Genomic DNA, 27,940 nt, shown 5'->3' with positions numbered 1-27,940 from the left:
TTTGTTGGTTGTGTCATGTTTTATATCATCCAGAGTCCCTCTTTGGGACAGTTTAGAAATATGAAATATAGACAGATAGATGGATAGATAAGATAGATAGGTAGATAAGATAGAAAGATAAGATAGATGGATAGATGGATAAATGGATAGACAGAAAGATAAGATAGATGGATAGATAGATGGATAGATAGACATAGATAGATAAGATAGATGGATAGACAGATAAGATATAAAGATAAGATAGATGGATGGATAGATGGATAGACATAGATAGATAATATAGATGGACAGAGAGATAGATAAGATAGATGGATAGATAATGGATAGATGGATAGACATACATAGATAAGATGGATAGATGGACAGAGAGATAGATAAGATAGAAAGATAAGATGGATGGATGGATGGATAGACATACATAGATAAGATAGATAGATAGATGGATAGAGAGAGAGAGATAAGAGAAAGATAAGATAGATGGATAGATAGATAGGAGAAAGATAAGATGGATATATAAGATAAGATGGATAGATAAGATAGAGAGATAGAAAATAGAGATAGAGAGATGATAGAGAGAGATAGAATAATAGAGATGAATAAATAGATAAATCTACATCTTCCTTCTAGAATGGAGGCAGTTCTGGTCAACTGCTGGGCTTTTTATTTTCAGAAATAGGAGATCAGCTGCTTGCCTTTTCTGCCACCAATCCGAGGCACCACCTCAACTCTCTAGCTATCTCTTCCCACCTCGCCTGTGAGGTGGGAAGATTCATTTTTTTTTTTGCTTTCCCAGCTTGTTTCATAATAGAATCTGGGGACCTTCCAAAGTCTGCCTGCTATTCCATGAGTTTGCCTCAGCTTAATAAATAAAGGCAGTTGTCTACAATGTGTTTTGGAGCCTACTTTCTGGCTAGGGAAACTGCTTTTGATTTAAACCCAAAACGTTTTCTCTTCTCTTCTTTTTTTCCCTTTCCTCCCCTCTGAATATTTCATTCCTGTATTTCATTGAGTCTTTCAAGGGAAAAAAAAACACATCCAAAGTGTGGGGTGTCTATTATGCCTTCCTCCTCAAAAAATCTCCTTCCTCCACCGGCAGAACAAGGAGGGGAAAATAATAATAATAAAAAATTCCTAGGGAGACTAGCTTGTGTGTTCCAAAACACTGGGAGGAATTGCTTTGGACTGAAAACGCAGCAAGTGCTGCATCAAACCGGCTGCCTTATGCGCTGAAATGTTCAAAGTGCAGCGGAGATAGATAAAGGCCTTTGATGGAAAGTGGATATTTCCCAGGGACATTACAAGCCATAATCCAGATGTTCTTCTGTAATGCAACGAGTGTCCATGGAAAGACTAGGAGCTTCTAGCCAAATGTGGCCGGCTGTAGACTTTGGCCCTTTCACTCCCCTGCTGTCTGGCCATATGGAAGCAATCTCCCGGTCCTTTTTAATGACCAGCCTTAGATTCCATTTTCGTGGACCCACCCAGAGCTTTGAGTGGGCCTGTTTTTATGGACAAATTAGGAAGAGCACTTTCCAAGACAAACAATCCGTTTAGGAAAAAAAAAATTAGGACCCACCAAGCCACGCAATTATTTTAGAACATATTTCATGGAAACGCAGACTTTTCCGTTAGGCAATTGGCCGATTGCAAGCTTGGACCTTTGACCTTTTGCTGACATTTCTTTTTTTTCTCTTCTCTCCCCCCCCCTCCTCTCCCCTCCTACCTCGAAAGGGAAAAAGCGGGGGGAAAGAATTTTCTGCTGCAAGGGTGAAAAAGATCTGTCAGAGCTTTGAAGTATGCTCATGAGAATGGGTGTACAAGAGAGGGAGGGAGGGAGGGAGAGAAAATAAATATAAATAAATAAATATCCACAAAAGAAAGAAAGTTGCTGCTCTATTTCTGAAGCAAAATCAAATTTTCTTTGCAAAACCGGGAATATTTATCCCCTGTTTAAGGAAAGTCAAATGGTGATCTTTATGTGCTGCAGGAATTGGGTATGTCTAGTTTAATAAAAAGAAGGACTAGGGGTGACATTGATTTCCATATTTGAGGAACTGCCACAAGGCAGAGGGGGTCAAGTTATTCTCCAAAGTACCAGAAGGCAGGACAAGTAGCAATGGATGGAAACTAATCCAGAAGAAATCCAAGCTAGAACTAAGGAGAAATTTATTGAGTGTGAGAACAATTTACCAGTGGAACAACTTGCTTCTAGAAGTTGTGGGTATTCCAACAATGGAGGTTTTTAAGAAGACATTGGACAACATTTGTCTGAAATGGTATAGGGCAGAGGTCTTCAAACCTGGCCCTTTTATGACTTGTGGACTTCAATTCCCAGAATTCCTCAGCCAGGCATGCTGGGTGAAGAATTCTGGGAGTTGAAGTCCACAAGTTATAAAAGGGCCAAGTTTGAAGACCCCTGGTATAGGGTTTCTTGCTTGAGCAGCAGGCTGGACTAGAAGACCTCCAAGGTCTCCTCCAACTCTGTTCTTCTGTTATATGGAATTCCATAAATCTATAGAAATATAGAGATGTGTGGGGACTGTAAAGGGAATGGCTTCTGAAACCCTATTTGAATATGTTCTGAATGACAGCAGTGAGAGCTGAAGAAGTCTCCCTTTAGAATAATGGCTTTGTGTTGAAGGCTTGTCAATTCCATGGAGATGCCCTTTATTCACTCCGAACAGAGCCCCCATCCCCAGATAGAGCGGGTTCACATTTGGAGATGCTCTTAAACTCATCCCTCCTGCTCCTGTGGCCAAGAGGACTTTTTGCCCTGCTCCATCTTGTGCATCAAAGGTGACCTATCTTGGAACAGCTGTTATTACTTATGGTTACTCATTGAATCGTAAGTCTGGGAGGGTCCTTTGAGGTCTTCTAGTTCAACCCCCTATTTAAGGCAGGAGGCCTAATTCCACCACGCACAAATGGTTGTCCAATCTCTTCTGAAAACCTCCAGTGATGGAGCACCCACAACTTCTGAAGGCAAGCTGTTCCACTGATTAATTGTTCTCACTATCGGGAAACTTCTCTTTCGTTCCCCTCTAGTCAGATCTCCCTCTGACTAGCTTCCACCCATTACTTCTTCTGCCTCAGAGAATGAGTCAATAAGTCATATCCCCTCTTCTCTGTTGTAACATGCTGTTGTTGATCTTTGAAACTCTTTCATGACTTAGGGCCTAACTATCTGTGAAACCACTTTTCCCACGATGAACCTGGCCAGTTACTTAGATCAGTAGAGACCATTCTGAAAATTCTCCTGCTGCTAAAACACGACTCTCAATTATTTAGTAAAGGACGTTCTTCTATATGGCTCCCAGGTATTGAATGGTTGGTTCCCTAAGGAGATGCAGTTGGCTCCCATTTACCCATTATTTAGGGTAAATGGGAGTCAAGTCCTGGAAGATGGCTGTCATGTCTCCCCTAATCCTTCTCTTCAATAAGCTAAAGTTCCCCCGCACATACGTGTTAGTCGTTTCCGACTCTAGGGGCCGGTGCTCACCTCCGTTTCAAAGCCGAAGAGCCAGCGCTTGTCCGAAGACGTCTCTGTGGTCATGTGGCCAGCATGACTAGACGCCAAAGGCGCACGGAACGCTGTTACCTTCCCACCGGAGTGGTTCCTATTTTTCTACTTGCATTTTTTTTATGTGCTTTCGAACTGCTAGGTTGGCAGAAGCTGGGACGAGTAACAGGCGCTCGCTCTGCTACGCGGCCCTTGGGATTCGACCCGCCAAACTGCCGACCTTCTGATCGACAAGCTTAGCGTCTTAACCCACTGAGCCACCGCGTCCCTTTCAATAGGCTAGACATAACCAATTCCTTAATGTTTATCATATAGTATAGCTTCCAAATTTGTCTTGTTTGATCATCTCTCTTAGTCCTTTCTCAGTTGGACTATTGCTATATGCTCTACAAGGGGCTGCCCTGGAAGATCGTTTGGAAGCTTCAGTTAGAGTGGCTGAAGCAATGGTGGGGGCATCTCAAGGCACTTGCACAGCGCTTCTGCATGAACAGCTGCATTGGCTGCCAGTTGGCTTCTAGCTGCAGTGCAAGGTATTTCTTGTCACCTTTAAGCCTTTCATCTTTGGGGTATCTCAGTGACCACTCCCCCCCCTAACATCTATCTGCAAGATTAGGGAATTGACACATAGATGTACCTTCTCAGTTCCTGCTTCCATCTTCTGAAACGGTGCTCTCCCGCTACGCGTGATCACACTTTTCCCTCCTGCCTTTTAGGGAATTGTTGAAAACCTGGTGGTTCCATCAAATCAGGATGATTGCTTTGTTGTCCCTTCCTCTTGGGTGACGGGATTGAGTCTTTTATTGTTAATGCTTTCATTCATGATTCCCAGTTCCGTAAGAACATTATGTAGTAATTGTTGTTGTTGTTTTATTTTTTTACACCGACTATATGGTTTAAAACAAATTATACATTGGAGGACTGTAGGCTGTTCGGTGTTGGTAGATTGGAGTGGCCTATCAGCTCTGTAAATAAATAAATGGACTGGCCTCTATTTGGAGATACTCCTCCGAGTATCCTCCTGTTAAGAAGAAGGCTTTCAATCTCAGAGCAGCGATAAGCAGGATTGCCCGGCAGGAGAAGCTACTGCCAAAAAGGAGCTTGAAGTGGGGATGAGACAGCATACAGGGCGGAGGTACAAAAACTATCCATATGGTGTAGTAACAACAACTTGCACCTGAATATCAGCAAGATGAAAGAGATGGTGCTAGACTTCTGGAGGAAAAAGGAGGAACCTGCCCCACTTTACATTGGGGAGGACTGTGTGGAGAGAGTTTCCTCCTTTAAATTTCTGGGAGTCTACCTCTGCGAAGATCTGACCTGGAAAGTTAACGCAACCCAGGTGGCTAGAAAGGCCCAACAGAGGCTTCACTTTCTCAGGGTCTTGCGGAAGAGCAGGGTAGAACAACGGCTAATGACCCTCTTTTACCGGTCTACTATAGAGAGGGTCCTCTCGTACTGTATTGTGGTTTGGTATGCTGGTCTGACAGCCGCGGATAGGAAAGTATTACAGAGGGTGGTGAGTACAGCACAAGACATTGTGGGCTGTCCCCTGACACCACTGGATGACCTCGCCAGGGCTCGCTGCCTTGGAAGAGTGAGGAAAATTCTCAGGGGCGACTCACAGCCTGGACGGTATCTCTTTACTCTCCTACCATCGGGTAGGAGATATAGGAGTATAGCCAGCCGTACCAACAGGCTGAAAAACAGCTTTTATCCGTGGGCTGTTAAGCTTTTGAACGGGAAATAATTTTTATAAACTTTATGCAGAATTGACTTGCGAGGCCGGTGTGTGGTGCAATTAGTTCACATGGGGTAATAAGATGGAGGCTTGTTGTCAGTGTGAGTTGGGGGGGGTGGGGGCACGAAGGGAGGCTCAGCTAATCTCAATGTATACATGGTTGTACTTTGATAATAAAGGTTCATTCAGAGTTGGCAAATAATTATAAGGTGGGGAGAAAAAGCTAGTCGAATTAGCTAATGTGGCTTTATAAAAAGCCTACTGAAGATCTGAAAACAAGGAAGGATGCTTTTAATGGGAGGGGTTGCAAAGGAGCTTAGCAAGAAACTCCCTTCTAGATCAAGCCAAGTGCAAAAACCCTAGAGCAGTGATGGTGAGCCTTTTAGAGACCGAGTGCCCAAACTGCAACCTAAAACTCACTTATGTATCGTCGGGTGCCGGGTGGGCGTGGCCCATTGGGTTGGTGTGGCCCATTGGGTGGGCGTGGTCCATTGGGTGGGCGTGGCTGCGGTGGTAACGGCAGACTGGGTGGGACTAAAAAGTTCAATCAATCAATTCCAACTTTGCAAGATTTTTTTTCCCCGCGAGAAGTTGAGATTGGTTGATTTATTGAACCCTTTTTTTTTGCACACGACGGCGGAGGCCTAAAGCGAAAAGGTTTTATAATACCCACCTGAAGGCCTAGGACTGGGTGATGGTGTGCATGCCCACAGAGAGGGCTCTGAATGCCACCTGTGGCATGCCTGCCATAGGTTCGCCACCACGGCCTTAGAGAATTCCTGGAAGCCGGGCACTCAGACATATCTGCAGTCAACAGGCACATAGAGATAAATAACTTCTACGTACCATTCAAACAAACCCAAAACATCTCCTCACCAGCAATCAGCACTTAGATGAGCAGAGATTAATTTAATTTAATTTAATTTAATAATTTGATTTCTATACCGCCCTTCTCCCGAAGGACTCAGGGCGGTGAACAGGGCAATACACAATAAAAAACCAGATACAAAAATTAAAAAACCATTAAAAACCAATTAAACATCATGCCCATAAAATCAATACATAATTAATTAACACCAAGATTAACATTTGACCAACAGTCAAGAAGCAAACCATACCTCTCAAGGAACGACCAACTCAGACAAACAAGCTAAGAGTAAGCCACAGCCCAATCAAGGGGCCACAAGACCGTTTCCAGCAACAGTGACAGGGCAAGCCACTGGTGTATACAATGAGAGGAAGCCTCACTCCCTACTAGCATTGATGATGTTGTCTAGTTGGGTAATAAAATATTGGGTTTGGTGAAGGGAGTTCAAAAGCAACAACTATTCCATTTCAGGATAAAATAATTTGCATACTAATTATTCTGCAATCATTGCAGAAAGTTCTGCAGCGGTTGTGGGAAAAAGGCTAAGCTATTGGCCAACAGAAGTTCAATTTCAGCTCAAACATGTCCAACAAGAGGGAATGTCCTTCCCCAGAAAGGCAGGGCAAATAGGCAAGATTGAAACCCGAGGCTGATCCTCAATGGAGCCACTTCTCCAGAGAAGAGATAGAAAGATAGAATCATAGGGCTGCAAGGAACCCTGGAGGTCTTCTAGTCCAACCCTCTGTTCAAGTAGGAGAACCTAAACAGACCTTATGGCCTGCACATACCCAACGGCCAGCCCTTCCCTGGAAGGTTCAGATGTGGACTGTAAAGCCCTTCATTAAATGGTAAAGGTTCCCCCGCACATGTGTGCTAGTCATTTCCGACTCTAGGGGCCGGTGCTTATCTCCGTTTCAAAGCCGAAGAGCCAGCGCTTGTCCCAGGACGTCTCCGTGGTCATGTGGCTGGCATGACTAGACGCCAAAGGCGCACGGAACGCTGTTACCTTCCCACCATAGTGGTCCCTATTTTTCTACTTGCACTTTTACATGCTTTCGAACTGCTAGGTTGGCAGAAGCTGGGACGAGTAACAGGCGCTCACTCTGCTACGCGGCACTCGGGATTTGACCCGCCAAACTGCCGACCTTCTGATCGACAAGCTCAGCGTCCTAACCCACTGAGCCACCGCGTCCCTCTACAGCCCTTCATTAAGGATGCTTTAATTCGGTTGCTTGGACCAAAACGAGAGGGCTGCACTCAGTGGCCTTTAGCTTTCTGCTTCCAACCACACGGAACCCTCAAATAACTTCAGCCTTGATTGACCAACCCGTTAATGTCACAAAGAATTGAAAGTCTGGCTGAATTTTTATCTGTGAGCTTAAAAACCATACATTTTAAATGGGCTAAAAAGTTATACAGGTAGCCTTCGACTGACAACCACAGTTGCTAAGTCTGTTGCTAAGTGAAACACTCGTTAAGTGAGCCTTGCCCCATTTTTATGACCTTTCTTGCCACAAGTGAATCACTGCAGTTGTTAAATTAGTCGAACGGCTCTTAAGTGAATCCGGCTTCCCCCCCCATTGACTTTGATTGTCAGGAGGTCGCCAAAGGGGGTGATGTGACCCCGGGACGCTGCAACCATTGTAAGTATGAGTCAATTGCCAAGCATCTGAGTTTTGGTCACAGGAGCATGTGAAGGTTGCAGCAGTTGTAAATGTGAAAAAACGATCATAAGTCACTTTTCCCAGTGACGCTTTAACTTTGAATGGACACTAAATGAACTGTTGTAAATCGAGGACTACCTGTATATTTTTTTTACCAGATTCTCAGTTGGTGGAGGGGGGCAGCGGTCCGCTTTGAGATGTTGGAAAGACGCTGTGGAACACTTAGCCCTTCAGAATATTTTTTTAAAAGAAAATGTATCTATTTACGTAATCAATTTATGCCGTCACCCATCTCGCAATTGTGACCTGTAGTGTACACAAGATTAAAACCAACCAAGTGTGCAATCATAAGAATAATGACAGCTGAGGGCAAGCCAGGAAGAACAAACTCATGAGGATGACCTCTAAACCTCTCGCCTGAGGGAACGTCCTGGAGAACCGTCAAATCTAGAGACGAAACAAATGTACCTTTTTTAATGTCCCCCACCCCCACCCCTTCAAATATCTAAATAAGCTGAGCGGAACACTTTGTCCGTGAGCGCGTGGAGAAATATCACAGGGTGCAAATAGAACGATTTGGTTGTCCCTCTTGGTGAGGCTGTAAACTCCTGCTTTCAGTTTGATCCAGTTGCCATAACTCAACCTTTAGACACCTTTGGCCTGGTTGATTGGGTCTTCATTGACATATTCCTACTTCTAGCTTCCCAAATTGTGTTTCTTTCTTTCCCCCCCCCCCCCAATTTTAGGCAAGTTTCATGAGAACCAGCAGGCTGGTTGACACGCTGCAAAAAAACCAGCTGTGGAATGGAACAGTTACTGTGGCTTTACTGGAAGGGAGAAATATTCCCATGGGGAGCATGACCCACATCTTAGTTCTGTTGAAAATGGGCCAGGAAAAATTCAAAAGCAAGGTAAGTAGGGTTGATAAGTCTGTGTGCTACCAAGTAGTGTGATTTGAAGCAAGTCTGACCATCAGGGAAGAAGTCAGTCTTTCCTGAGCTATAATTTAATACACAGATATGTATCATAACAAACTGGAGTCTCTCTCCATGTAGAGAATAATGTTTCTCCACCTCAGCTGAATCACCTTCCAGGTGAGTCCGTTTCAATTCCCAGAACTCCGCATGGTTCCAGCTAAGAATGTTGGGCTTTGAAGGGATACCTACATGCACAAAATGCTGAAATCAGAAAATAAGCAAAACCAAGAACTGCCAACTCTCTTGTTTACTGACAAATAAGCTTTTGTGAGTTCCTATCCCCTCTTCGGCCTTTCTAATCCAAACAGACAGTCCCCATTGGCAATAATACCCATCGTGCTTCAAGTCTCCCCCAAACGCCTTTGTGTTTCATAGGGTAATTACATTAACTGTATTAAACACATTTGGATTTAATGGAATGAAAACAAGCAGAGCTTGTGCCCCAGCTCTCTCTGCCTTGTGCAGCAACTTGCTGGTTCCCCGGCTGTGGAGGTTTGTGTGGCCCTTTGGTTTCCATGTCAGAAGTTTAAATTCTCCCACATGTAGTATAAAAAAGTGTCCCCCCGCCCCCCACTTCCCCGCTGGGTTGCAGAAGACAGCTGTTCCCTTTTCATACTTGTTCTTAAAGTCTGCCTCCCCCCCTTTTTTGTGGGGTGCATTTTTTAAAAGCTGCCATCTTTTGTAAGAACGATAAATCTTGATCGCTCTTATGTTTTCCTAGACCCTGTGTAAGAGTGCAAATCCACAGTGGAGGGAACAGTTTGATTTTCACTACTTTTCTGACAGAAAGGATGTATTGGAAATTGAGATCTGGGGGAAAGATAACAAAAAGCACGAAGAAATTCTGGGAATGTAAGTTGTCTTGTTTTATTAGCTATTAAACGTATTTTGGGAAGCTTTGGAAGACAATGTGGGATGAGGCTTTCTGGATAGCTCTGCTGATGCTCTCTCTGTTGTGTAACCTTTTAATTGTTGCGGGTTTTTCCAACAAGAACCTGGGAACTGAAGCTTCTCAAAATCTCATTCAAGCATTGTGCAGGTCAACAACAGGACCGAACTCACAGGGTTTCTAATTATGCAGAATCCTGTATTTTGGAAGAGCTACTCCTAGATAATTCTGTGAGCTGCAGTGGTACAATCCAGACCCAACAAAAGAGCTTCCCAGGGTTGTCCTCTTCCACAAGTCTTCTCTAGCAACTTTTGGTATTCTTCTATGCTTGAGAAAATAGCCACCAGTTATCCAAATAGTCATTGATCCTCCATGATTCTTTTCAGTCTCTTCAACACTGGTGTCTCCATCTCTGCTAGTAGCAGATGCTAGAGTTTAATTCTGCATGGCCTGGAAAAACAAACCAACAGGAAGATACTTTTATGGGACCTCCATTTCCTTCTATTCCAGCAGTTCTTTAGCAGAAGAGGTGACACGTTGAGTTCCACAACTGGGTTGAGATAGCAGTGTTGATCAATCCTACTGGCAGAACCAATTTTTGGAGACAAAAATCCTTGTAGTCCAAACGTTTGAAGCAACTCAGACCAATAAAGGTTAGACTGAATTAGAACTGGAAAGAAAAGGGTCTTTCATATTCTTCACAAGTGGACACAGCAAATTGGTGGACAACTTGTCCAATTTCCTTTACAGGGGGAGAAATTCTTCAACAGTTTATTAAAGGCAGGATTTTTTCCCCCCATTCTCTTTGGTAGTTGCTGTGAGAAGGATCCACCATAGGTGTTCCCTATCTAAGAATCTTTGAGGTTTAACGTGGGAAGCCATGCATGCTGAAAACTCCTGGAGATAGAATGATAGAAGGGTATTCTTGCAAATCCTTCAACAACCCTACCACAAAATATGTGCGGGGGATATCACAATCTGCTGCTAGAGGAATAATCTGGGGGTCCCATGATCTGGAGTGGTGCAAGAAGAAATTAAAAAAATGAAATGCAGACGTACTGTGATAAAGGAGATTCATTTTATTCCCAAGAACAAAGAGATTTCGGGAGTAGCTGCAGAGAAAAATGGGGCCCAGAGAGTTGGTTTTATAGTGGGGGGGGAACCTGTCCTTGGTGTGAACTCAGAGGTGTGGTTTGTGTACATGCTGGCTTTAGCTTTAGCTGTGTGTCCTTCCAGGGTAGATGTGCAAATTGGGATGTTCCTGCCCTGGGCTTTGATGGCTGAGGTGTCTGTGAAATCCAAAAAGGAAGATTGTCCTCAGATTTGTAGAGTCCACCTCTGGTGTCTCCTTTTATCTCGGGAGGGTTCCTGCCGACCCCCCACCTCCCCAGGGAACCAGGTGCTAAAAGGAGGGGGAGAGAAGATCAAAAGGCTTTTTAACTTCTGTCACTGCCCATTAGAATTTTACTGAAATTCAATTGGCAGGAAACGCTAAGAGGGAAAGGTCTCTTCTTTCCTTAAACGCAACAATTCTGAGCATGAGACTTTTCTCAGTGGTGCAGGAACAATGAGGACGGTGGTGCCACAAACTCCTCAGCGCCCCTCCCCCCCTTCTTCTTTGCAAGGGACTACTCGCACCATGAATGAACGACTCCCCCTTTGACTTCTCCGTGATGTCTCCTCCGGGTTCCTGAACGGATTGCCTCCTTAAGCTTTATGAGATTTTTGCCGCTTCCCGCTCCTCCCCTTCTATAGGGCTGACTTATTACCAGCAGAGAGAGGTCTGTGCAAAACACAATATGGTTGCAGCAATTCTGGTGTTAAATAGTTGCAAACAGTTAGAACCGGGGCGGGAGTCTCTCGCCACGGGGAAACCGTTTTGAAAGCATGACCATGGCGGGTTTATGGTGCGCTCTGGTCCTCATTTTGAACAGCTGCTGCTGGCTTCGCTCGCCTTCTATTGGATCCTCACCCGATGGTAAGAAAAGGGAAAGGATGGCTCTGTTGCTTAGGCAGGGAGAAATAATCACCGTGCAAACAATTAGACTCCCAAGTAATTAAACAGCTTGATTGTACATTAAACTCAAGATGGGTTTGGCTCTTAGCAAAGTCCTTCTCCCCTTCCTCCTCCTCCTCCTCCTCCTCCTCCTCCTTTCTGAATCAGTTCAATTCAATTAGTCGGGGGTTTAAATATGACCATATCTTGATAATGCTTTCCATGGATCCATGCCTTGGAATTGTTTAGCCACCAATGTAGACTATAGTTATGGTTCCTTAGCTAAGCTGTGCAATCAAGTAAATAAAAAAAATAAGCTCAAGTAATTAGGTGGTGAGACTCATAAGTATGAATGGAATCAGGGATATTGTACTTCACTGGAGCTGTAGAACAGAGAGAGCAAGCGAAAGCTTTGAAGAATAGTTTTGAAAGCCCCTATGGTAGGTCTTTCACCACTCTTAGCTATTTCTAACCTAGTCTCCATCTCTCATTGGAAGACCTGTGTCCTAGTGAGGTTTAATGCCTTACTCTGCACTGGTACAGCCACTCTTCAAATACGGTGTCCAGTTTGGTCACCATGATCCCAAAAAAGATGTTGAGATCCTAAAAACAATGGAGAGAAGAGCAACAAAGATGATTAGGTGAATGGAGGCTAAAGCATATGATGAAAGGTTGTAGGAACTGGGTAGTCTAATGAAGAGAAGGACTAGGGTTGACATGATAGCAGTGTTCCAGTATTTGAGGGGCTCTCACAGAGATGTGTGTGTGTGTGTGTGTGTCAACCTATTCTCCAAAGCACCTGAGGGCAGGGCAGAAAGTAACAGATGGAAAGTAATCAAGGAAGAGCCAACCTAGAAATAAGAAGAAATTTCCCGTCAGTGAGAACAATTAATCAGTGGAACAGCTTGCCTCCAGAAGTTGTGGGTATTCCATCACTGGAGGTTTTTAAGAAGAGATTGGACAGCCATTTGTCCAGAATGGTACAGTGTCTGCTGCTCGAGCAGGCGGTTGGACTAGAAGACCTCCAAGGTCCCTTCCAGTTGTGTTATTCTATCATTAAGATTGGGCAGGAAGTTCCATAACATAGGAACTTTGGAAGTGATTGCTCTCTGCTCAGATGAAATTGTCAAGGCAATTTTCTGAGGAGCTTAAGATAACAGTCTTATGATAAACAATCATCTTATTGCATTTTTATCTTATTATAAACAGTAAGAACAAGCGCCAACTGAACAAGCATTTATCCAAAACAGTGTATATTTTTAGCCCTCCCATCCTTACTGCTTTTCCCCCCCCCCCCCCACTGTCCTTGTGCACTGCGGTGTAACGTTCAAGTGTCACAACCAATGCCTTACTTTCATATCCACCTAAGAGAATCTTGTAATCCTGTACCAGTTCCTCATGCACACTTTAGTTCGTTCATTCCTTCTTCACCGTGTTTACTTTAAATTACCAGCTGTGTAAGCAGCAACGTTGCACCAAGTTGAGTTAGTACGTTTCTGATATATTTTGTGTGTCTCTGATGGACCATGCAGTTGAGTGTCAGGGTTTCAAGAGATGAAGATGGAATGCTCGTGGTTGGCCACGAAGAAATGATTCTTACATTGAGGTGCTCTTGGCCAAAGCCTATTAAAAATGAAGCATTCAGAAGATTTTTTCAAGGAGATTGCTGAAACCTCTGGGTTTCGTGCCCACCTTGCTTTCTTCTCCAAAGCCAGCTATTTAGAAATGGAAATTTTTTTTGTAGATCATGGCAGATGGACACCAAGTGTTCAAGGCTCTAGGATCTATCTGGGACTAATGCATGTTCCATTTCCCAAGCCGAAGCCCCCAGGAGATGTTCCTCCTGTTTCTCCTCCTTCTCCTTCTAATTAGGCAACACCTTAACAGGTTCCTGCTTTAAATAAAAGCCTTTCAACAGGCCTTCAGCTGTCAAAATCTGTTCCAATTTCTCTCTCACCATCCAGAAACTTGACTCCTGTGACTACGCAGCAGGGATCTGAAGCTGCAAGTATTTATCTTTTATAAGAGCTGAAATCTGCAGAGTTTCTTGGAAGTTGTGCTCCATTTGCTTCCAAATAAATGAGCTTTGAATGCTTACACCACTGGTCTTCTGACTGCTACAAATCTGAGGAAGGATTTTTCCCCCCCTTCTTCCCTTCCCTTCCCTTCCCTTCCTTTCATCCACTTTTGAACACTTCTATGTTTTTTTGCTGCTATCTTTAAAAAGAAATGCACAGGTTTTTCCCCCCACTAAAATGGCAAATGCTGCTTTCTGGAAGCAATTCTCTGGAGTGCATCATCATGAAAACTGAGATCGGTGGCGACCCATTTAGACCTTCTTCTGGGGGTGCTGCCCCATTTCTAAAATGAGGTCCCCCTTGATCAACTGCATCGCTGTTAAGGCCCATCCGTTTTTAAATGTTTTTAAAGAGACTATTTAAACACAATGCATCCATTTTCAGACGTAACGTTTCTTGAAAGTTTATATGCAGATAAACTGCATATGCAGTAGACGTAATATTGAATGTCATTTCTCTTGATTTGTTATTTGTTCTTAATACAAGAAAATATTGTTCTTTGCATGGGAAATTTCCCCAATTTTATTTTTACAATGTTCCTGATTAGGAACTCGTGTCTTTAAATGTCTCTAGCTCTTCCTGACCACCACTTTCTGGAACACTTACAGTTTATTCAGGAGTGCGTCTTTCTCCAATAAATGTTTTGGGTACATAGATTGAAGGAACTATCCCAAAGATGATGATGATAATAATGATAATGATAATGATGATGATGATGATGATGATGATGATAATAATAATAATAATAATAATAATAATAATAATAATAATAATAATAATAATAATAATAATAATAATAATAATAATAATAAGTTGGAAGGGAACTTGGAGGTCATCTAGTCCAACCCCCTGCTCAGGCAGGAAACCCTATACCATTTCAGGCAAATGGCTGTCCAGTCTCTTCTTAAAAACCTCCAGTGTTGGAGCATTCACCACTTCTGGAGGCAGGTTGTTCCACTGGTTAGTTGTTCTAACTGTCAGGAAGTTTCTCCTTAGTTCTAGGTTGCTTCTCTCCTTGACTAGTTTCCATCCATTGCTTCTTGTCCTGCTTTCAGGTGCTTTGGAGAATAGCTTGACTCCCTCTCCTTTGGGGCAGCCCCTGAGATATTGGAAGGCTGCTATCATGTCTCCCCCCCCCCATCCTTCTCTTCATTAAACTAGGTAAAGGTAAAGGTTCCCCTGCACATGTGTGCTAGTCATTTCCGACTCTAGGGGCCGGTGCTCATCTCCGTTTCAAAGCCGAAGAGCCAGCGCTTGTCCGAGGACGTCTCCGTGGTCATGTGGCCGGCATGACTAGATGCCAAAGGCGCACGGAACGCTGTTACCTTCCCACCGTAGTGGTCCCTATTTTTCTACTTGCATTTTTACGTGCTTTCGAACTGCTCGGTTGGCAGAAGTTCATTAAACTAGACATACCCAATTCCAGCAACCGTTCCTTATATGTTTTAGCCTCCAGTCCCCTGACCATCTTTGTTGCTCTTCCAGAAGGCAACTGGACTTTCTTTTTTCTTTTTTTTTCCCCTTGAAAACATTTCACTCCTCATCCGAGAAGCTTCTTCTGTTCAGTTCTTCAGAACCGAAGAGGTTTCTTGGATGAGAAGCAAAACGTTTTTTTTTTAAGAAAACAAAATCAAGAAAGTCCAGTTGCCTTTTGGAAAAAAAACACACCTTTGAGACAACCATGACCCGGATGATTGAGCATCTCCACAGGCATTAAAGGAACTAGTAATTTTTGGGCAGGAAGGAAGATGAGTTGAGTCCTTTGAAATGGGAAGTGGGAAAGTTGTAGCTGTCTTTTGAAGGGTTTCAGGGCACCTTATAAATTCTCAACCCTCTGTCTGAGGTTGAACACTGTAGGGCACTCAGCACTTTGCACAGAGGGATGACTCTAACTCAGGGGTCTTCAAACCTGGCCCTTTTATAATAATAATAATAATAATTTTATTTGTATACCGCCCTTCTCCCGAAGGACTCAGGGCGGTGAACAGGGCAAACATATAAAAGTACAAAAATACAAAAGTTAAGAAAGAATTAAACGAGATGCCCAAGTTATAACAATAGGTTAAAATACATTTAAAACAACAATAAAATCCAAACCCATCCCCCATCAGGCCAGGCCGGCTTGTTCGAACAAATAAGTCTTTAGATCGCGTCGGAAGGAGCGAAGGTCGGGCGCCATCCGGAGCTCAACCGGCAAATGGTTCCATAAATCTGGGGCGCCCACAGAGAAGGACCTCCCCCTGTTGAAGTCCAGAAGTCATAAAAGAGCCATGTTGTGAAGACCCCTGCTCTAAGTGATGGAAGGTAGGAAGTGATTGTGTTTTCTTTTGCCTTCCAACGGTTTAGATGCAGAGTCGATGTTGGTGGACTCTCCGACAAACAAGCCAACCGCTTGGAACTGCCTCTGGAGAAGCAGCCTGGTTTCTTGGTGATGGTGATCTCCGTTGCACCTTGCTCAGGGGTGTCTATCTCTGATTTGTGTGTGTGCCCCTTGGGAGACCCCAATGAAAGAAAGCAGATTTTCCAGCGTTATGTGAGTCTGGATGGTTATATTTCCCCTCCCCCCTTTTCTCCTTAAGCAGGGAGATCCACAGAGGCCGAGTCAATTGCACAATCGCACAATTGCATTGTGATCAAGGCCTTATCTTTTCTGTGTGTACAAAAGGGGCACCTGGCAGCCACTTTTTGCCAATCCAAATGCAAAGCTGATCTCGAACGTTCTCAGGAACCCAGCAGCACCAAAGGTAGATGGGAAATTCCTGGGAATCCTTGTGCTGGGGGGGCTAGACCTACATAGAAAGAAGGTAGTGGGCTAGCACTGCTGGGTCGCTGCCACTAGTTATATAGTAACAAAAATTTGAACCTTGCTCAAAATTTTGACTGACTCAAAATTTGAACCTTACACATTTTCGGAGTAAAGGGGGGTGAAAATGAAAGGCAAAGGAGCATAGAGTTCATTGAACACAAAATATTGCTTTCAGCCAAAGGGCAGGTCTATAAACTCTATTCCAGTACATAGCCTGTTATTAGCCTGTTAGCCTGTTATTCCCCCTCTCCCTCTCTCTCCCTCTCTTTCTTTCTCTCTCTTTCTCTCTCACACACACATCTTTCTTCCCATCCATCCATCCATCCATCACCTGGCTATGGCTAGACTAGTAAAGAGAAGGACCAGGGGAGACATGATAGCAGTCTTCCAATATTTGAGGGGCTGTCACAGAGAGGAGGGGGTCAACCTATTTTCCAAAGCACCTGAAGGCCAGACAAGGAACAAAGGATGGAAACTGATTAAGGAGAGATTCAACCTAGAAATAAGGAGAAATTTTCTGACAGTGAGAACAATCAACTAATGGAACAGATTGCCCTTAGAAGTTGTGGGTGCTTTATCACTGGACGTTTTTAAGAAGATGCTGGACAGTCATTTGTCTGAAATGGTATAGGGTCTCCTGCTTGAGCTACAAGGTCCCTTCCAACTCTCTTATTCTGTTATCTGTCTATCCATCATCTATCTATCATCTATCCTTTCTGTCTGTCTGTCTGTCTGTCTGTCTGTGTATCTATCTATCTATCTATCTATCTATCTATCTATCTATCTATCTATCTATCTTCTGCCCATCCATCCATCCTCATCCAGTCAACTTCTCTAACTTCCATGCGTCTATCCATCCATCTATCATCCATCCGCTCAACTTATCTGTCTGTCAATCCATTTATCGATCCATCATCCTTCCATCCATTCTTTCATTCCACTTGTCTGTCCATCCATCATCCATCCATTACCCACTCATTCAACTTCTCTGTTGTCTGTCTATCTATCTGTCTATCTATCTATCTATCTATCTATCTATCTATCTATCTATCTATCTATCTATCTATCTATCTATCCATCCATCCATCCATCCATCCATCCATCCATCCATCCATCCATCAACACACACACATAAATAAAAAGTATATGCAAACACGTATACATGCATATATACATATATGTACATCTCCCATTATGATTTGCAATTTTTGGAGACAGTATATTATATTTAAACATAGTTATAAGTATTTAAAGGGACGCGGTGGCTCAGTGGGTTAGGACGCTGAGCTTGTCGATCAGAAGGTCGGCAGTTTGGCGGGTCGAATCCTGAGTGCCGTGTAACAGAGTGAGTGCCTGTTACTCGTCCCAGCTTCTGCCAACCTAGCAGTTCGAAAGCACGTAAAAATGCAAGTAGAAAAATAGGGACCACTACGGTGGGAAGGAAACAGTGTTCCGTGCGCCTTTGGCGTCTAGTCATGCCGGCCACATGACCACGGAGACGTCCTCGGACAAGCGCTGGCTCTTCGGCTTTGAAACGGAGATGAGCACTGGCCCCTAGAGTCGGAAACGACTAGCACGCATGTGCGGGGGAACCTTTACCTTTACCTTTATAAGTATTTAGCAGTACTATGTGCTAGTAGGAAATCAGACAGTTTCTTATCTAGGCAACTAGTGTGTTACAAAAAAGTAAAAGAGAAGCAGAAGAACTGAACATGAGGCCTATTTAATTAACTGCTTCTTTGGACTTGAGAAAAATGTGCTCTTAAAAACGGACACATTAAATGTAAAATAAAAATGTGGAGAACATTATTTTTCTAACAATGACTTTCTTTTCAGAGCTTAAGGAACTCTTTCCAAAACATGAAGGATATTGGTTTTTTACAAGTCAAACTTTTAAAAGCTGTTGATCTGTTAGCTGCAGATTTTTCAGGTATATATTCGGGTTTTTTTTCCTTTCGCTTTGTTCAGCGTGACTTGAATCTCACATAAATGCAATTCCACAAAGGAGGGTCTGAAACAAAGAGGGGGGGGTCTATCAAGAAGTCAAAGGAGAATATTGGCAAGCTTCTTTTCATTGATCAAGTTCTGGTTTGTTTTTGGTTTGTTTCTGTAGGCAAAAGTGATCCCTTCTGTGTCCTGGAATTAGGGAACAGCAGACTTCAGAGTTACACCGTTTACAAAAACCTCAACCCAGAATGGAACCAAGTCTTTACTTTGTAAGTGGATTTGCAACAAGAAACACCCGATACTAGGGATGCCCGGAGTATTTGTAAGACTTGCCAGGAGAAGTAGCCCACGTAGTGGGGACCAATTTTGGGAAAGGAGGTGGGGGACGTGTAGGTGCTTTCAAAGTATAAACCAAATATACCAAATTGTATTATTGAGCCTAGGACGGGGGTCAGCAACCTGAAACAGTGAAAGAGCCACTCAGAACTGGTTCCCTCACAAAAGGAAAAACTGGGAGCCGCAAAAAATGTGTGCACATGCGCATACATGCGCACAACAGGGTTTGACTGAAGAGTGGAGCCAAGGCGAGATATGCATCTACCCTGCATATTTGAATTGATTGGTTGAACTTTTTTGGTCCTACTTTTTTTTTTTTTGGACTGCACATGGCAGAGGACTGGGAGCTGCAGGAGACGGCTGAAAGAGCCGTATGCGGCTCCGGAGCCGCAGGTTGCAGACCTGTGGCCTAGGACAGACCTTCTGTAGAGTTCCTGCACTTTAAAACAAAAAACAATGTTTTATATTATATTTAAACTAGGTATGGTGTTACCTAGTTTGGGTAACAAAATGTCTGCTAGAAAACAACTAAACTCAGAGAGCACCAAAGACCCCTCATTTCAATCCTCAGCTACAAAAATTTCTCCTTTATCGGTCTAGAATTTGTTATGTTTTTCATCTTAATAGCTGTATTCTTAATTATTCTTAAACTAAACTGGGTTAATTACTTCAAGATGCTTCTTTGCACACTCAGCTTCGAACCCAGATAATATAAATGTGAGCAATTAGTAAGGTAGTCAGGGAAACGGTTAGCAGAGAAGGTGGTAGAATCATCTAGAGAGGTAGTACATTCTCAGTGACCTGTTGGCTATTTGCTGCTAGCATTTTCTTTCGGAGGACAACACGATCCACTGAGAAGAGGCAGAATCAGATGGCTAAATGGCCATTCTTCCAACCCATTGATTCCATGATGTATGCAAGTGCATGCTTGTCTCTCTTGGTGGAAATGTTGGAAAAAAGAATGATCAAGTTATTGGGGAGAATTAAAAGTATTTACTTAAGTAGTAAGCGTCACTCTTGAAAGAAGACCCAGAGGAGAAGGTTTGCAAGGAACAGCATGAACCCCCAAAGTTGAGAGGCTGTAAGCAGTGGTGGAACTCATCAGACATTAGCAACGTGGGAGTGGTGCAGATCATCTCAAGTAAAACGGACGGCTTCATTTAAAGCGCTAAACCCAGTATTGGGTAGATCACCACAGGGTTCATGGTCACACAGCTTTCTGTAAAAAAATATCTTCCATGCATGCTGGGACTATGATCTTCAGAGTTCACCCCTCCTCTGGCAAGCGGATTATAGCCCTAACATATCTGAAAGACAATATTATAGTCCAGGGGTGGCGAACCTATGGCACGCGTGCCACAGGCGGCACGCGGAGCCATCCCTTAGGGCACAGGCCATCGCCACAGAGGGAAGCAGGGCCAAGCTGCTCCCTGTCCCCTCTCCACATGTTCCTGCGCTCTTTCTCTCTGCACTGAGAGTCAGGGAACAGCTGCAAGAGCTGGGGCCAGGTGGATCCGGGCTGGATGGTGGAGGCAGCTACCAGCACGAGTCCAGGTAAGCCTCCGGAGCGATTTTGTGCCCCCCCGCCATGGCCGATCTGGGTGGCAGAGGCCTTTTCAAAGCCTCTGGAGCTCTCTTCCATGACTGCGGGGTGATTTTGCGATGCACAAGCTGCCTGATCCGGGCTCCGGAGGCCTACAAAAGGCCTCTGTTTGGTGGCGATGCCCACTTGGTGGCCACGCGCCCATGCATAAGTGGGTTTCGGGTTGCAGTTTGGGCACTCTGTCTCAAAAAGGTTCGCCACCACTGTTATAGTCCTAACAGGCAGAACGAGTTCGAGATTCTTGCTGGAGTGAACAGCCATCAGGGAGATGAGTTGCTAGAGGATCGCCCAGGCTGCCTTCGTTCCTGCGATTTGCAGAAATAAAACTGATTTGATTGGATCTGTGGGAAGGAGGGGGATGCAATTTGAGGTGTTAAACTGGTGTGTAGAGTAATTGCATCTGCTCTACATACAGGTTTTAACACCTCAAAGCGATGGCAAGCATAATGGCCAAATGCATATCCTTAGGTTGCTTCTTGTGGCGGACGGAACGAGTGTAAATTCCTTAATTCTGCCCCACTCTCTTTCCAGCCCTGTTAAAGACATTCACGAAGTCCTGGAAGTCATGGTGTTTGACGAAGATGGAGATAAACCTCCTGACTTTCTTGGAAAAGTTGCCATCCCTTTACTGTCTGTAAGTTATTTTTCTCTCCCCTTTGGCTGCCTGCTTCATCTCAGCCTTAATGGCCTCCGTGGGACACGGCTGCCTTCTTATCCTCCTGCAACGATGTGGACAGAAAGAAAAATGGCCCTGTCTCGATGTCGGCATTGTGATAATTCTGTACGTTGCGCTTAGGATTCGCTTTCAATCATGTTCTTTGTGTGTTCGAGGAAGACAGGAATACCGGCCCAGGTTTGATTCAATTCACTAAGCAGCCGGATTTCCTTTAGAAAAAAAAAATATATTTCTGTATCTTGTTCATTTACTCTCTTTGCATACTTCACTGTTGGGTGTGTGAACAGGCGCGCAAACCACGTGCACTCTTTTCTCCTGGGTACTTTGAGTAAGCCTTAATTAGCAGAGCTTTTTTTTTCTAGGCACTTTCAGTGTTGGTTGTCAAGTTTAGATTCAGAGTAGATGTAGCATTACGAGGGAACTGGAGGCCATTCAAATGCATGGTGTTCTGTGAGTCAAATCTGGGACATTTGGGCTCGTTGGCTAGGCTTTGGGTGGGATGTTTGCTTTGCTTTCTGTGATTGCATCTTAAAGGTAAAGGTAAAGGTTCCCCCGGACATGTGTGCTAGTCGTTTCCAACTCTAGGGGCCGGTGCTCATCTCCGTTTCAAAGCCGAAGAGCCAGCGCTTGTCCGAGGATGTCTCCTTGGTCATGTGGCCAGCATGACTAGATGCCAAAGGCGCACAGAATGCTGTTACCTTCCCACCGTAGTGGTCCCTATTTTTCTACCTGCATTTTTACGTGCTTTCAAACTGCTAGGTTGGCAGAAGCTGGGACGAGTAACAGGCACTCACTCTTGCTACGCGGCACTCGGGATTCGACCCGCCAAACTGCCGACCTTCTGATCGACAAGCTCAGCGTCCTAACCCACTGAGCCACCGTGTCCCTATGATTGCATCTTATTAGAACCCTATTGTCCTTCTCGTGGTTGCATAGTTTCATACAGCTGCAAAGCTGTTCCAGAGTACTATCCCAGTGAAGAACACAGAATACAGAATAACAGAGTTGGAAGGGACCTTGGAGGTCTTCTAGTCCAACCCGCTGCCCAAGCAGGAGTCCCAATACCACTTCAGACACATGGCTGTCCAGTCTCTTCTTAAAAACCTCCGTTGATGGAGCATCCACAACTTCTAAAGGCAAACCTTTCCACTGGTTTTCCCCGTTAGGAAATGTCTCCTTTCTGCTCGAGGTGGGAAAAAAAAAAGATATTATGATTTTAGGTTTTACCGATTAGACTGATTTGCCCGTACAGGAATGGCTAGTGCATACTACTAGAAACATCTTGAGATTTGATTTTAATATCTGATTTTAAGAGAGAGAGTTGGAAGTCAATGCCTTTTGTTTCTTCCCCTCTCTTTCTTCACACCTTTCCCCCCCCACCTTTCTCTGATGTTGTCCCCTACTATTTTGCTTTGGTATTTTCACATGTTTTTGTTAGAAATGAATAAAACTAAATAATAATAAAAAAAGGAAATTTCTCCTTAGTTCTAGATGACCTCCAAGGTCCCTTCCAGCTATGTTGTTCTGTATTCTGTGTTCTATGTTCTAAGAAGCTACTTGGATAAGCAGCAGCAAAATGTTTCAAGCCAACAAAATAAAATAAAATAATAAGCTCTGATTGTCCTGGCTCAGCTTCCAGACTCGGACCCCAAAGAGCCAGGGTGAAGGCACCCTGATAAACCAGAGTTGGCAATTTCTTCTCCCATTTTCTACTTAAGGCTACTTCTGATTTTATTTTATTTTTTAAAGCAAGGAAAAACGCTTGCGGTCTCTTTTGCCAGAGAGTTTTATCAAGTCCTCCTCTTTCATTAAACCGTATCAGCCGCTGCCCAAGGTGGTCTGAAGGAAAGTTACCATTTCTTTTCTCGACTTTCATAGCTTTTCGCATAGCTTTGAAACTTTCTATTTTTAATTGGAGAGAAGTCGCTTTCAAAGGAATCTGAAAACGTGCAGCTTTACGGCAACGCTGCTCTTGACCTGTGAGCCACTTCAAACTTATTACGCTCTTTGCACATCTGTATTCTCTTCTTCCCCACTTCCGTTTCTTTTTTTTCCTTTGGACTGTCCTTTGAAACAGTTTTTAAGGCAGGCTGCGCGGGTTTTCTTTTGAAGAGTAACTCACACTTTTAAAATTAGGAGATATCCCATAGCACTAGCAGGTAGATGTTGTTCAAATCTTACTATGGTCAGAAACAGCTGCCTCTCAAGATACATTTGGAGGTGCTTTGTACGTCTAAAACATGCTGCAGTATTTCCACCCCCCCCCCACCCACCCCCCCAGCCATGAATACAGGAAGCTTCAGATTGTGTTCTTCAAGGCTGGCCAATCCTTTCCCCAAATATCTTGGTTTAATATCTCTCTCTCTCTCTCTCTCTCTCTCTCTCTCTCTCTCTCTCTCTCTCTCTCTCTCTCTCTCTCTCTCTCTCTCTCTCTCTCTCTCTCTCTCTCTCTCTCTCTCTCTCTCTTTAAGCATATATAGATATAATGCTCTTTTTGATCCTGTTCTTTCGTATCTGGAGCTCTCCAATGTTTGCTTGACTTTTTTTCCTCCCTTTTTTTTTCTTTTGGAACGGTTATCAAAGCTCGCGTCGTGCGCCGAACCGTTTGATGTTTACAGGGAAGGAACAACTCCTTAACATCTTTTATTCAATTTTTGATGACTCTGTTAATTTCTCCCCAAATCCTCGTATCCCTGATGCCGCTGGACGGGAACAGCGTGAGCAGCTGGTCTCCTGGAGAGCTTGTGTTTGCCAAATGGCTTGTGTGTGAGGCAGCCGGCTGTGTGAGTTAGACAGGGATATGTTAGATCTCAATTTCCTCCCCTTTCCTCTTGATTTTATAGACGTTTGTCAAGAGCCACTCAGATTTTCCCCGAACGGGGCTACGAGAGGGAGGGAGACGTCCATGTGGCTGTATAAAGTGGAGAAAGTGAAGGAGAATGTTAATTCTCTCTCTTGCCTAGCCCGTGTGTTAAGAACAAATAATACTGTGGGGTGTTTCTAGGGCTCAGTTGAAAGACTTGGTTTAACAGAATAACAATTGGAAGGGACCTTGGAGGTCTTCCAGTCCAGCCCCCTGCTCAAGCAGGAGAACTCATGCCATTTCAGACAAATGGCTGTCCAGTCTCTTCTTAAAAGCCGCCAGTGATGGAGCACTCACAACTTCTGAAGGCAAGCTGTTCCACTGGTTGATTGCTCTCACCATTAAGAAATTTCTCCATAGTTCTAGGTTGCTTCTCTCTTTGATTAGTTTCCATCCGTTGCTTCTTCTCCTGCCATCTGGTGCTTTGGAAAATAGATTGACCCCCCTCTTCTTTGCGGCAGCCCCTCAAATATTGGATACTGCTATGGTGTCATTCCCTGGTCCTTCTTTTCACTAGACTCGACAATTCCTGCAACTGTTGTTCGTATGTTTTAGTCTCCAGCCCTCTAACCCTCTTTGCTGCTCTTTTCTGCACTCTTTCCAGAGTCTCTACCTCTTTTTTTATAATGTGGTGACCAAAACTGGATGCAGTATTCTAAGTATGGTCTTACTAATAACTTTGTAAAGTGGTGCTAATAATTCACGTGATCTAATAATTCACGTGAACCTGAAAGAGCTTGAGGCTAGATTACCTCAAGGAATACCTTCTGCTTGATGAACCTCTGCAGGGAACTTAGAGGTGACTAGAGAACTGGGCCCTGAATGCATAATTCAGGATGGCATTTATTTAATTGCAGGCAGCCCTTGACTTATGACCATTCGGTCTGCAATTGTAGAAAGTTAGGATGGCGCTGGAAAAAAGCAACACACAACTTGTCCTCATAGTTGCAACTATTGCAGCACCTCCCCCCTCCCCCCATTTGTTATCAAACTTTAGTGGCTTAGCAAAATGGCAGACTGGATCTTCTTTACTCTTGTGTGATTCGCTTAATGACGGAACCAAAAAGTTTGCAAAGTTCGTGTGACTTGCTTAAGAACCACGTTGCTTAGCAGCTGAAATTCTGATACCCATTACAGTCGCAAGTCGAGGACAATCTGTATTACTTTGCTTACTTCGTAGATGCTTTTCTACTCTGCGGAATACTCCAGGTGGCTAACATAATTTAAAAAGCAAAACAAAAAGAGAGAATTACAGTAAGTCGAAAAGACAGATTAAAAATAATTTCTCTTCCTAGCATTAAACTAAAACACTCCTCTCCTGCTTAGGCAATTTAATAGTTGAACTGAACTTAATGTTTAGTTCCTGTTCTATACTTGAATATTGTAGGAGGAGAATCACAGTAGTGTATAAATGGTAAAAGATTGGACTTTTTTCTTTTTTTCTTTTTTTACATTGAAAAATTAGACTTCAGCTTATTTTCCTTCTTGGGCTATTGGATCGTTTTCCATTGGTTTGCATTGCTTTAATCTTTTTATCTTTCTTTGTTTTCCGATGCTTTCGAAACCTTTTGATGATTCTAGTCACTTTGTAATCGGCTGTGAGAAATCTGGGTAGTGGATGGGTTAGAAATACAATAAGTAAATAAATTAATATTTCAAGGGCGGCCAGATGGTTGCCTGAGACTAGCTCCAATTCTCATCTTCCTTTATTTGTGCTTTGGTGGGTCCTAGCAAATGAAGCAAACACTAGCAATGTGCAAAACTCACCAATCTGCAAGCAGAACGATCTGGAATCGGTGTGTTTTGCACATCCCCAGTGAACAATGTGCTCAAATGGTTGTTGAAACAAGAGGGAGAAAAAAGGCTTTCCTCGTGTTGCCGGGATGGAGCTGAGAGCTACAGCGTAGATCCAGATATTTTAGGACTGCGTTCTGTAGATTTTTTTAGCATACGTAGTTAAAGGCAGTCCTACCATATCTGAGTTTGTTGTTCTATTGCATTTGGAGCTGGATTGGGAAAAAGTGGTTTGTGAAAAGAAAGGAATGAAGTTTACTTTTGTATTACAGAGAGTGGGAAGATGGTGAACTGCTTTGGTGGTTTTCTTTATGCTGGAGATAAATAATCCAATAAATAAAGGCACCCAAAGTAGCTTGTAGGTTTTCTTTTTGTGAATTTCATGCTTTGTCCACCATACATCTATTCTGGTGACAATCTCAGTGTGTTAGGCACAGCCCTTCATTCTGAATGGACAGTTTTTCTCTCTCCATATGTAACTAAATCAGATTATCTGGATGCAATATGGAAATAATATAATTGCATCATTATATGACAGAGCTTCATATCACATATGAGCATGAAAGGAAAGGAAAGGAAAGGAAGGAAGGAAGGAAGGAAGGAAGGAAGGAGAGATTGAAAGAGAGGAAAGAGGAAGGAAAGGAAAGGAAAGGAAAGGAGAGTGGGAGGAAGGAAAAGAGGAAGGAAGGAAAAGAGGAAGGAAATAGACTGGATTGGAAAAGAAAGGAAAGAAGGAAGGAAGGAAGGAAGGAAGGAAGGAGAGATTGAAAAAGAGGAAAGAGGAAGGAAAGGAAAGGAAAGGAGAGGGAGAAAGGGAGAGAGGGAGGAAGGAAAAGAGGAAGGAAATGGTAAAAGGTAAAGGTTCCCCCCGCACATGCGTGCTAGTCGTTTCCGACTCTAGGGGCCAGTGTTCATCTCCGTTTCAAAGCCGAAGAGCCAGCGCTTGTCCGAGGACGTCTCCGTGGTCATGTGGCCGGCATGACTGGACGCCAAAGGCACACGGAACGCTGTTACCTTCCCACCGGAGTGGTCCCTATTTTTCTACTTGCATTTTTACGTGCTTTCGAACTGCTAGGTTGGCAGAAGCTGGGATGAGTAACAGGCGCTCACTCTGCTATGTGGCACTCGGGATTCGACCTCCAAACTGCCGACCATCTGATCGACAAGCTCAAAGGAAAGGAAAGGAAAGGAAAGGAAAGGAAAGGAAAGGAAGGAAGGAGAGATTGAAAGAGAGGAAAGAGGATGGAAAGGAAAGGAGAGAGGGAGAAAGGGAGAGAGGGAGGAAGGAAAAGAAGGAGGAAATGGACTGGACTGGAAAAGAAAGGAAAGGAAAGGAAAGCTGCTCAAAGTTTGGGTAGAGATTCTGCTACCACAGCAGTAATTACTAGATTAAAAGAGAAAGCTGAACCGTTGCCAGTTGGATAACATACTTTCAAAACATGAGAGACTTGATATTACTTTCTTGTATCTCTCTGACCCAGTAAGCTTAATTCAAACTGAAAAACTGCATTGTGCCTAGCAAGTATAAATTTAGTTACGACTATAATCCCATAATTTGCTGAGGCTGAGCACCATGGAATAAAGTTTTTTTCTCTAAACTGGTAAACTTAGAGCTACTTGGCCAATCCTGGAATCCACACGGAATCCGCAACCGAATGCTCATTTTTGAGTTCTTGCTCAAGAGCAAGTTATCTCTCTCTCCTCTTCCTCTACCCCCATCTGTTTTACTTAACATTGAAGGAAGTAATTTGGGAAATTCAACTTCTGCGATATCTACATTAACCATCGTAAAGATTTCCTTGTGGCTGATAACTCACAGAAGGAAATCGGGGCGGGGGGGGGGAGCGGGAAACAGCTCCAGAACGTGGTAGGGCAGGGAGGAGAGAAGTTGTACACAACATTTGGACAGCAATTTCCTGCGTTGGCCAAGTGATGAATTTCTGCTCAGATATGAGAATGTTCGATGATTCCTTGCAGCTGTTAGCTCTCCCCCTATCTTACCCTGCGGTGGAAAATCCTGAGTTCTGCTGGAACCGTTGTGTGCCATGCTTTCAACCGCAAAGGCTGCATCTGCATTGAAGCCAGATGTACTTCTGTAAATAAATGCTTGTGTGGGTTTGTGTGTGTGTGTGTGTGTGTGTGTAAAAAGGGAGGAAAGTTGCCAAGTCGTTTTTCTTGGAAGAGG

At 43.7% G+C, this 27,940-nt stretch overlaps 1 protein-coding gene across 1 annotated transcript in view; it reads left to right on the top strand.

Annotated features, from left to right (window-relative positions):
* Window positions 1-27,940, top strand: part of MCTP2 (multiple C2 and transmembrane domain containing 2) — a 145,556-nt gene that overhangs the window by 49,613 nt on the left and 68,003 nt on the right. Inside the window, exons 9-14 of the mRNA XM_081337633.1 lie at window positions 8,537-8,701; window positions 9,489-9,619; window positions 16,077-16,263; window positions 18,373-18,466; window positions 18,650-18,752; window positions 20,954-21,056. Of these exons, the coding sequence (XP_081193759.1) occupies window positions 8,537-8,701; window positions 9,489-9,619; window positions 16,077-16,263; window positions 18,373-18,466; window positions 18,650-18,752; window positions 20,954-21,056 (783 nt within the window). The remainder of the gene's footprint in view (window positions 1-8,536; window positions 8,702-9,488; window positions 9,620-16,076; window positions 16,264-18,372; window positions 18,467-18,649; window positions 18,753-20,953; window positions 21,057-27,940) is intronic.

Source organism: Vipera berus, assembly GCF_964194415.1.
Source record: "Vipera berus genome assembly, chromosome: 12".
Classification (NCBI taxonomy): domain Eukaryota; kingdom Metazoa; phylum Chordata; class Lepidosauria; order Squamata; family Viperidae; genus Vipera; species Vipera berus.
Note: the sequence above shows the minus strand (reverse complement) of the source record. Positions and strands in the feature narration are given on the sequence as shown.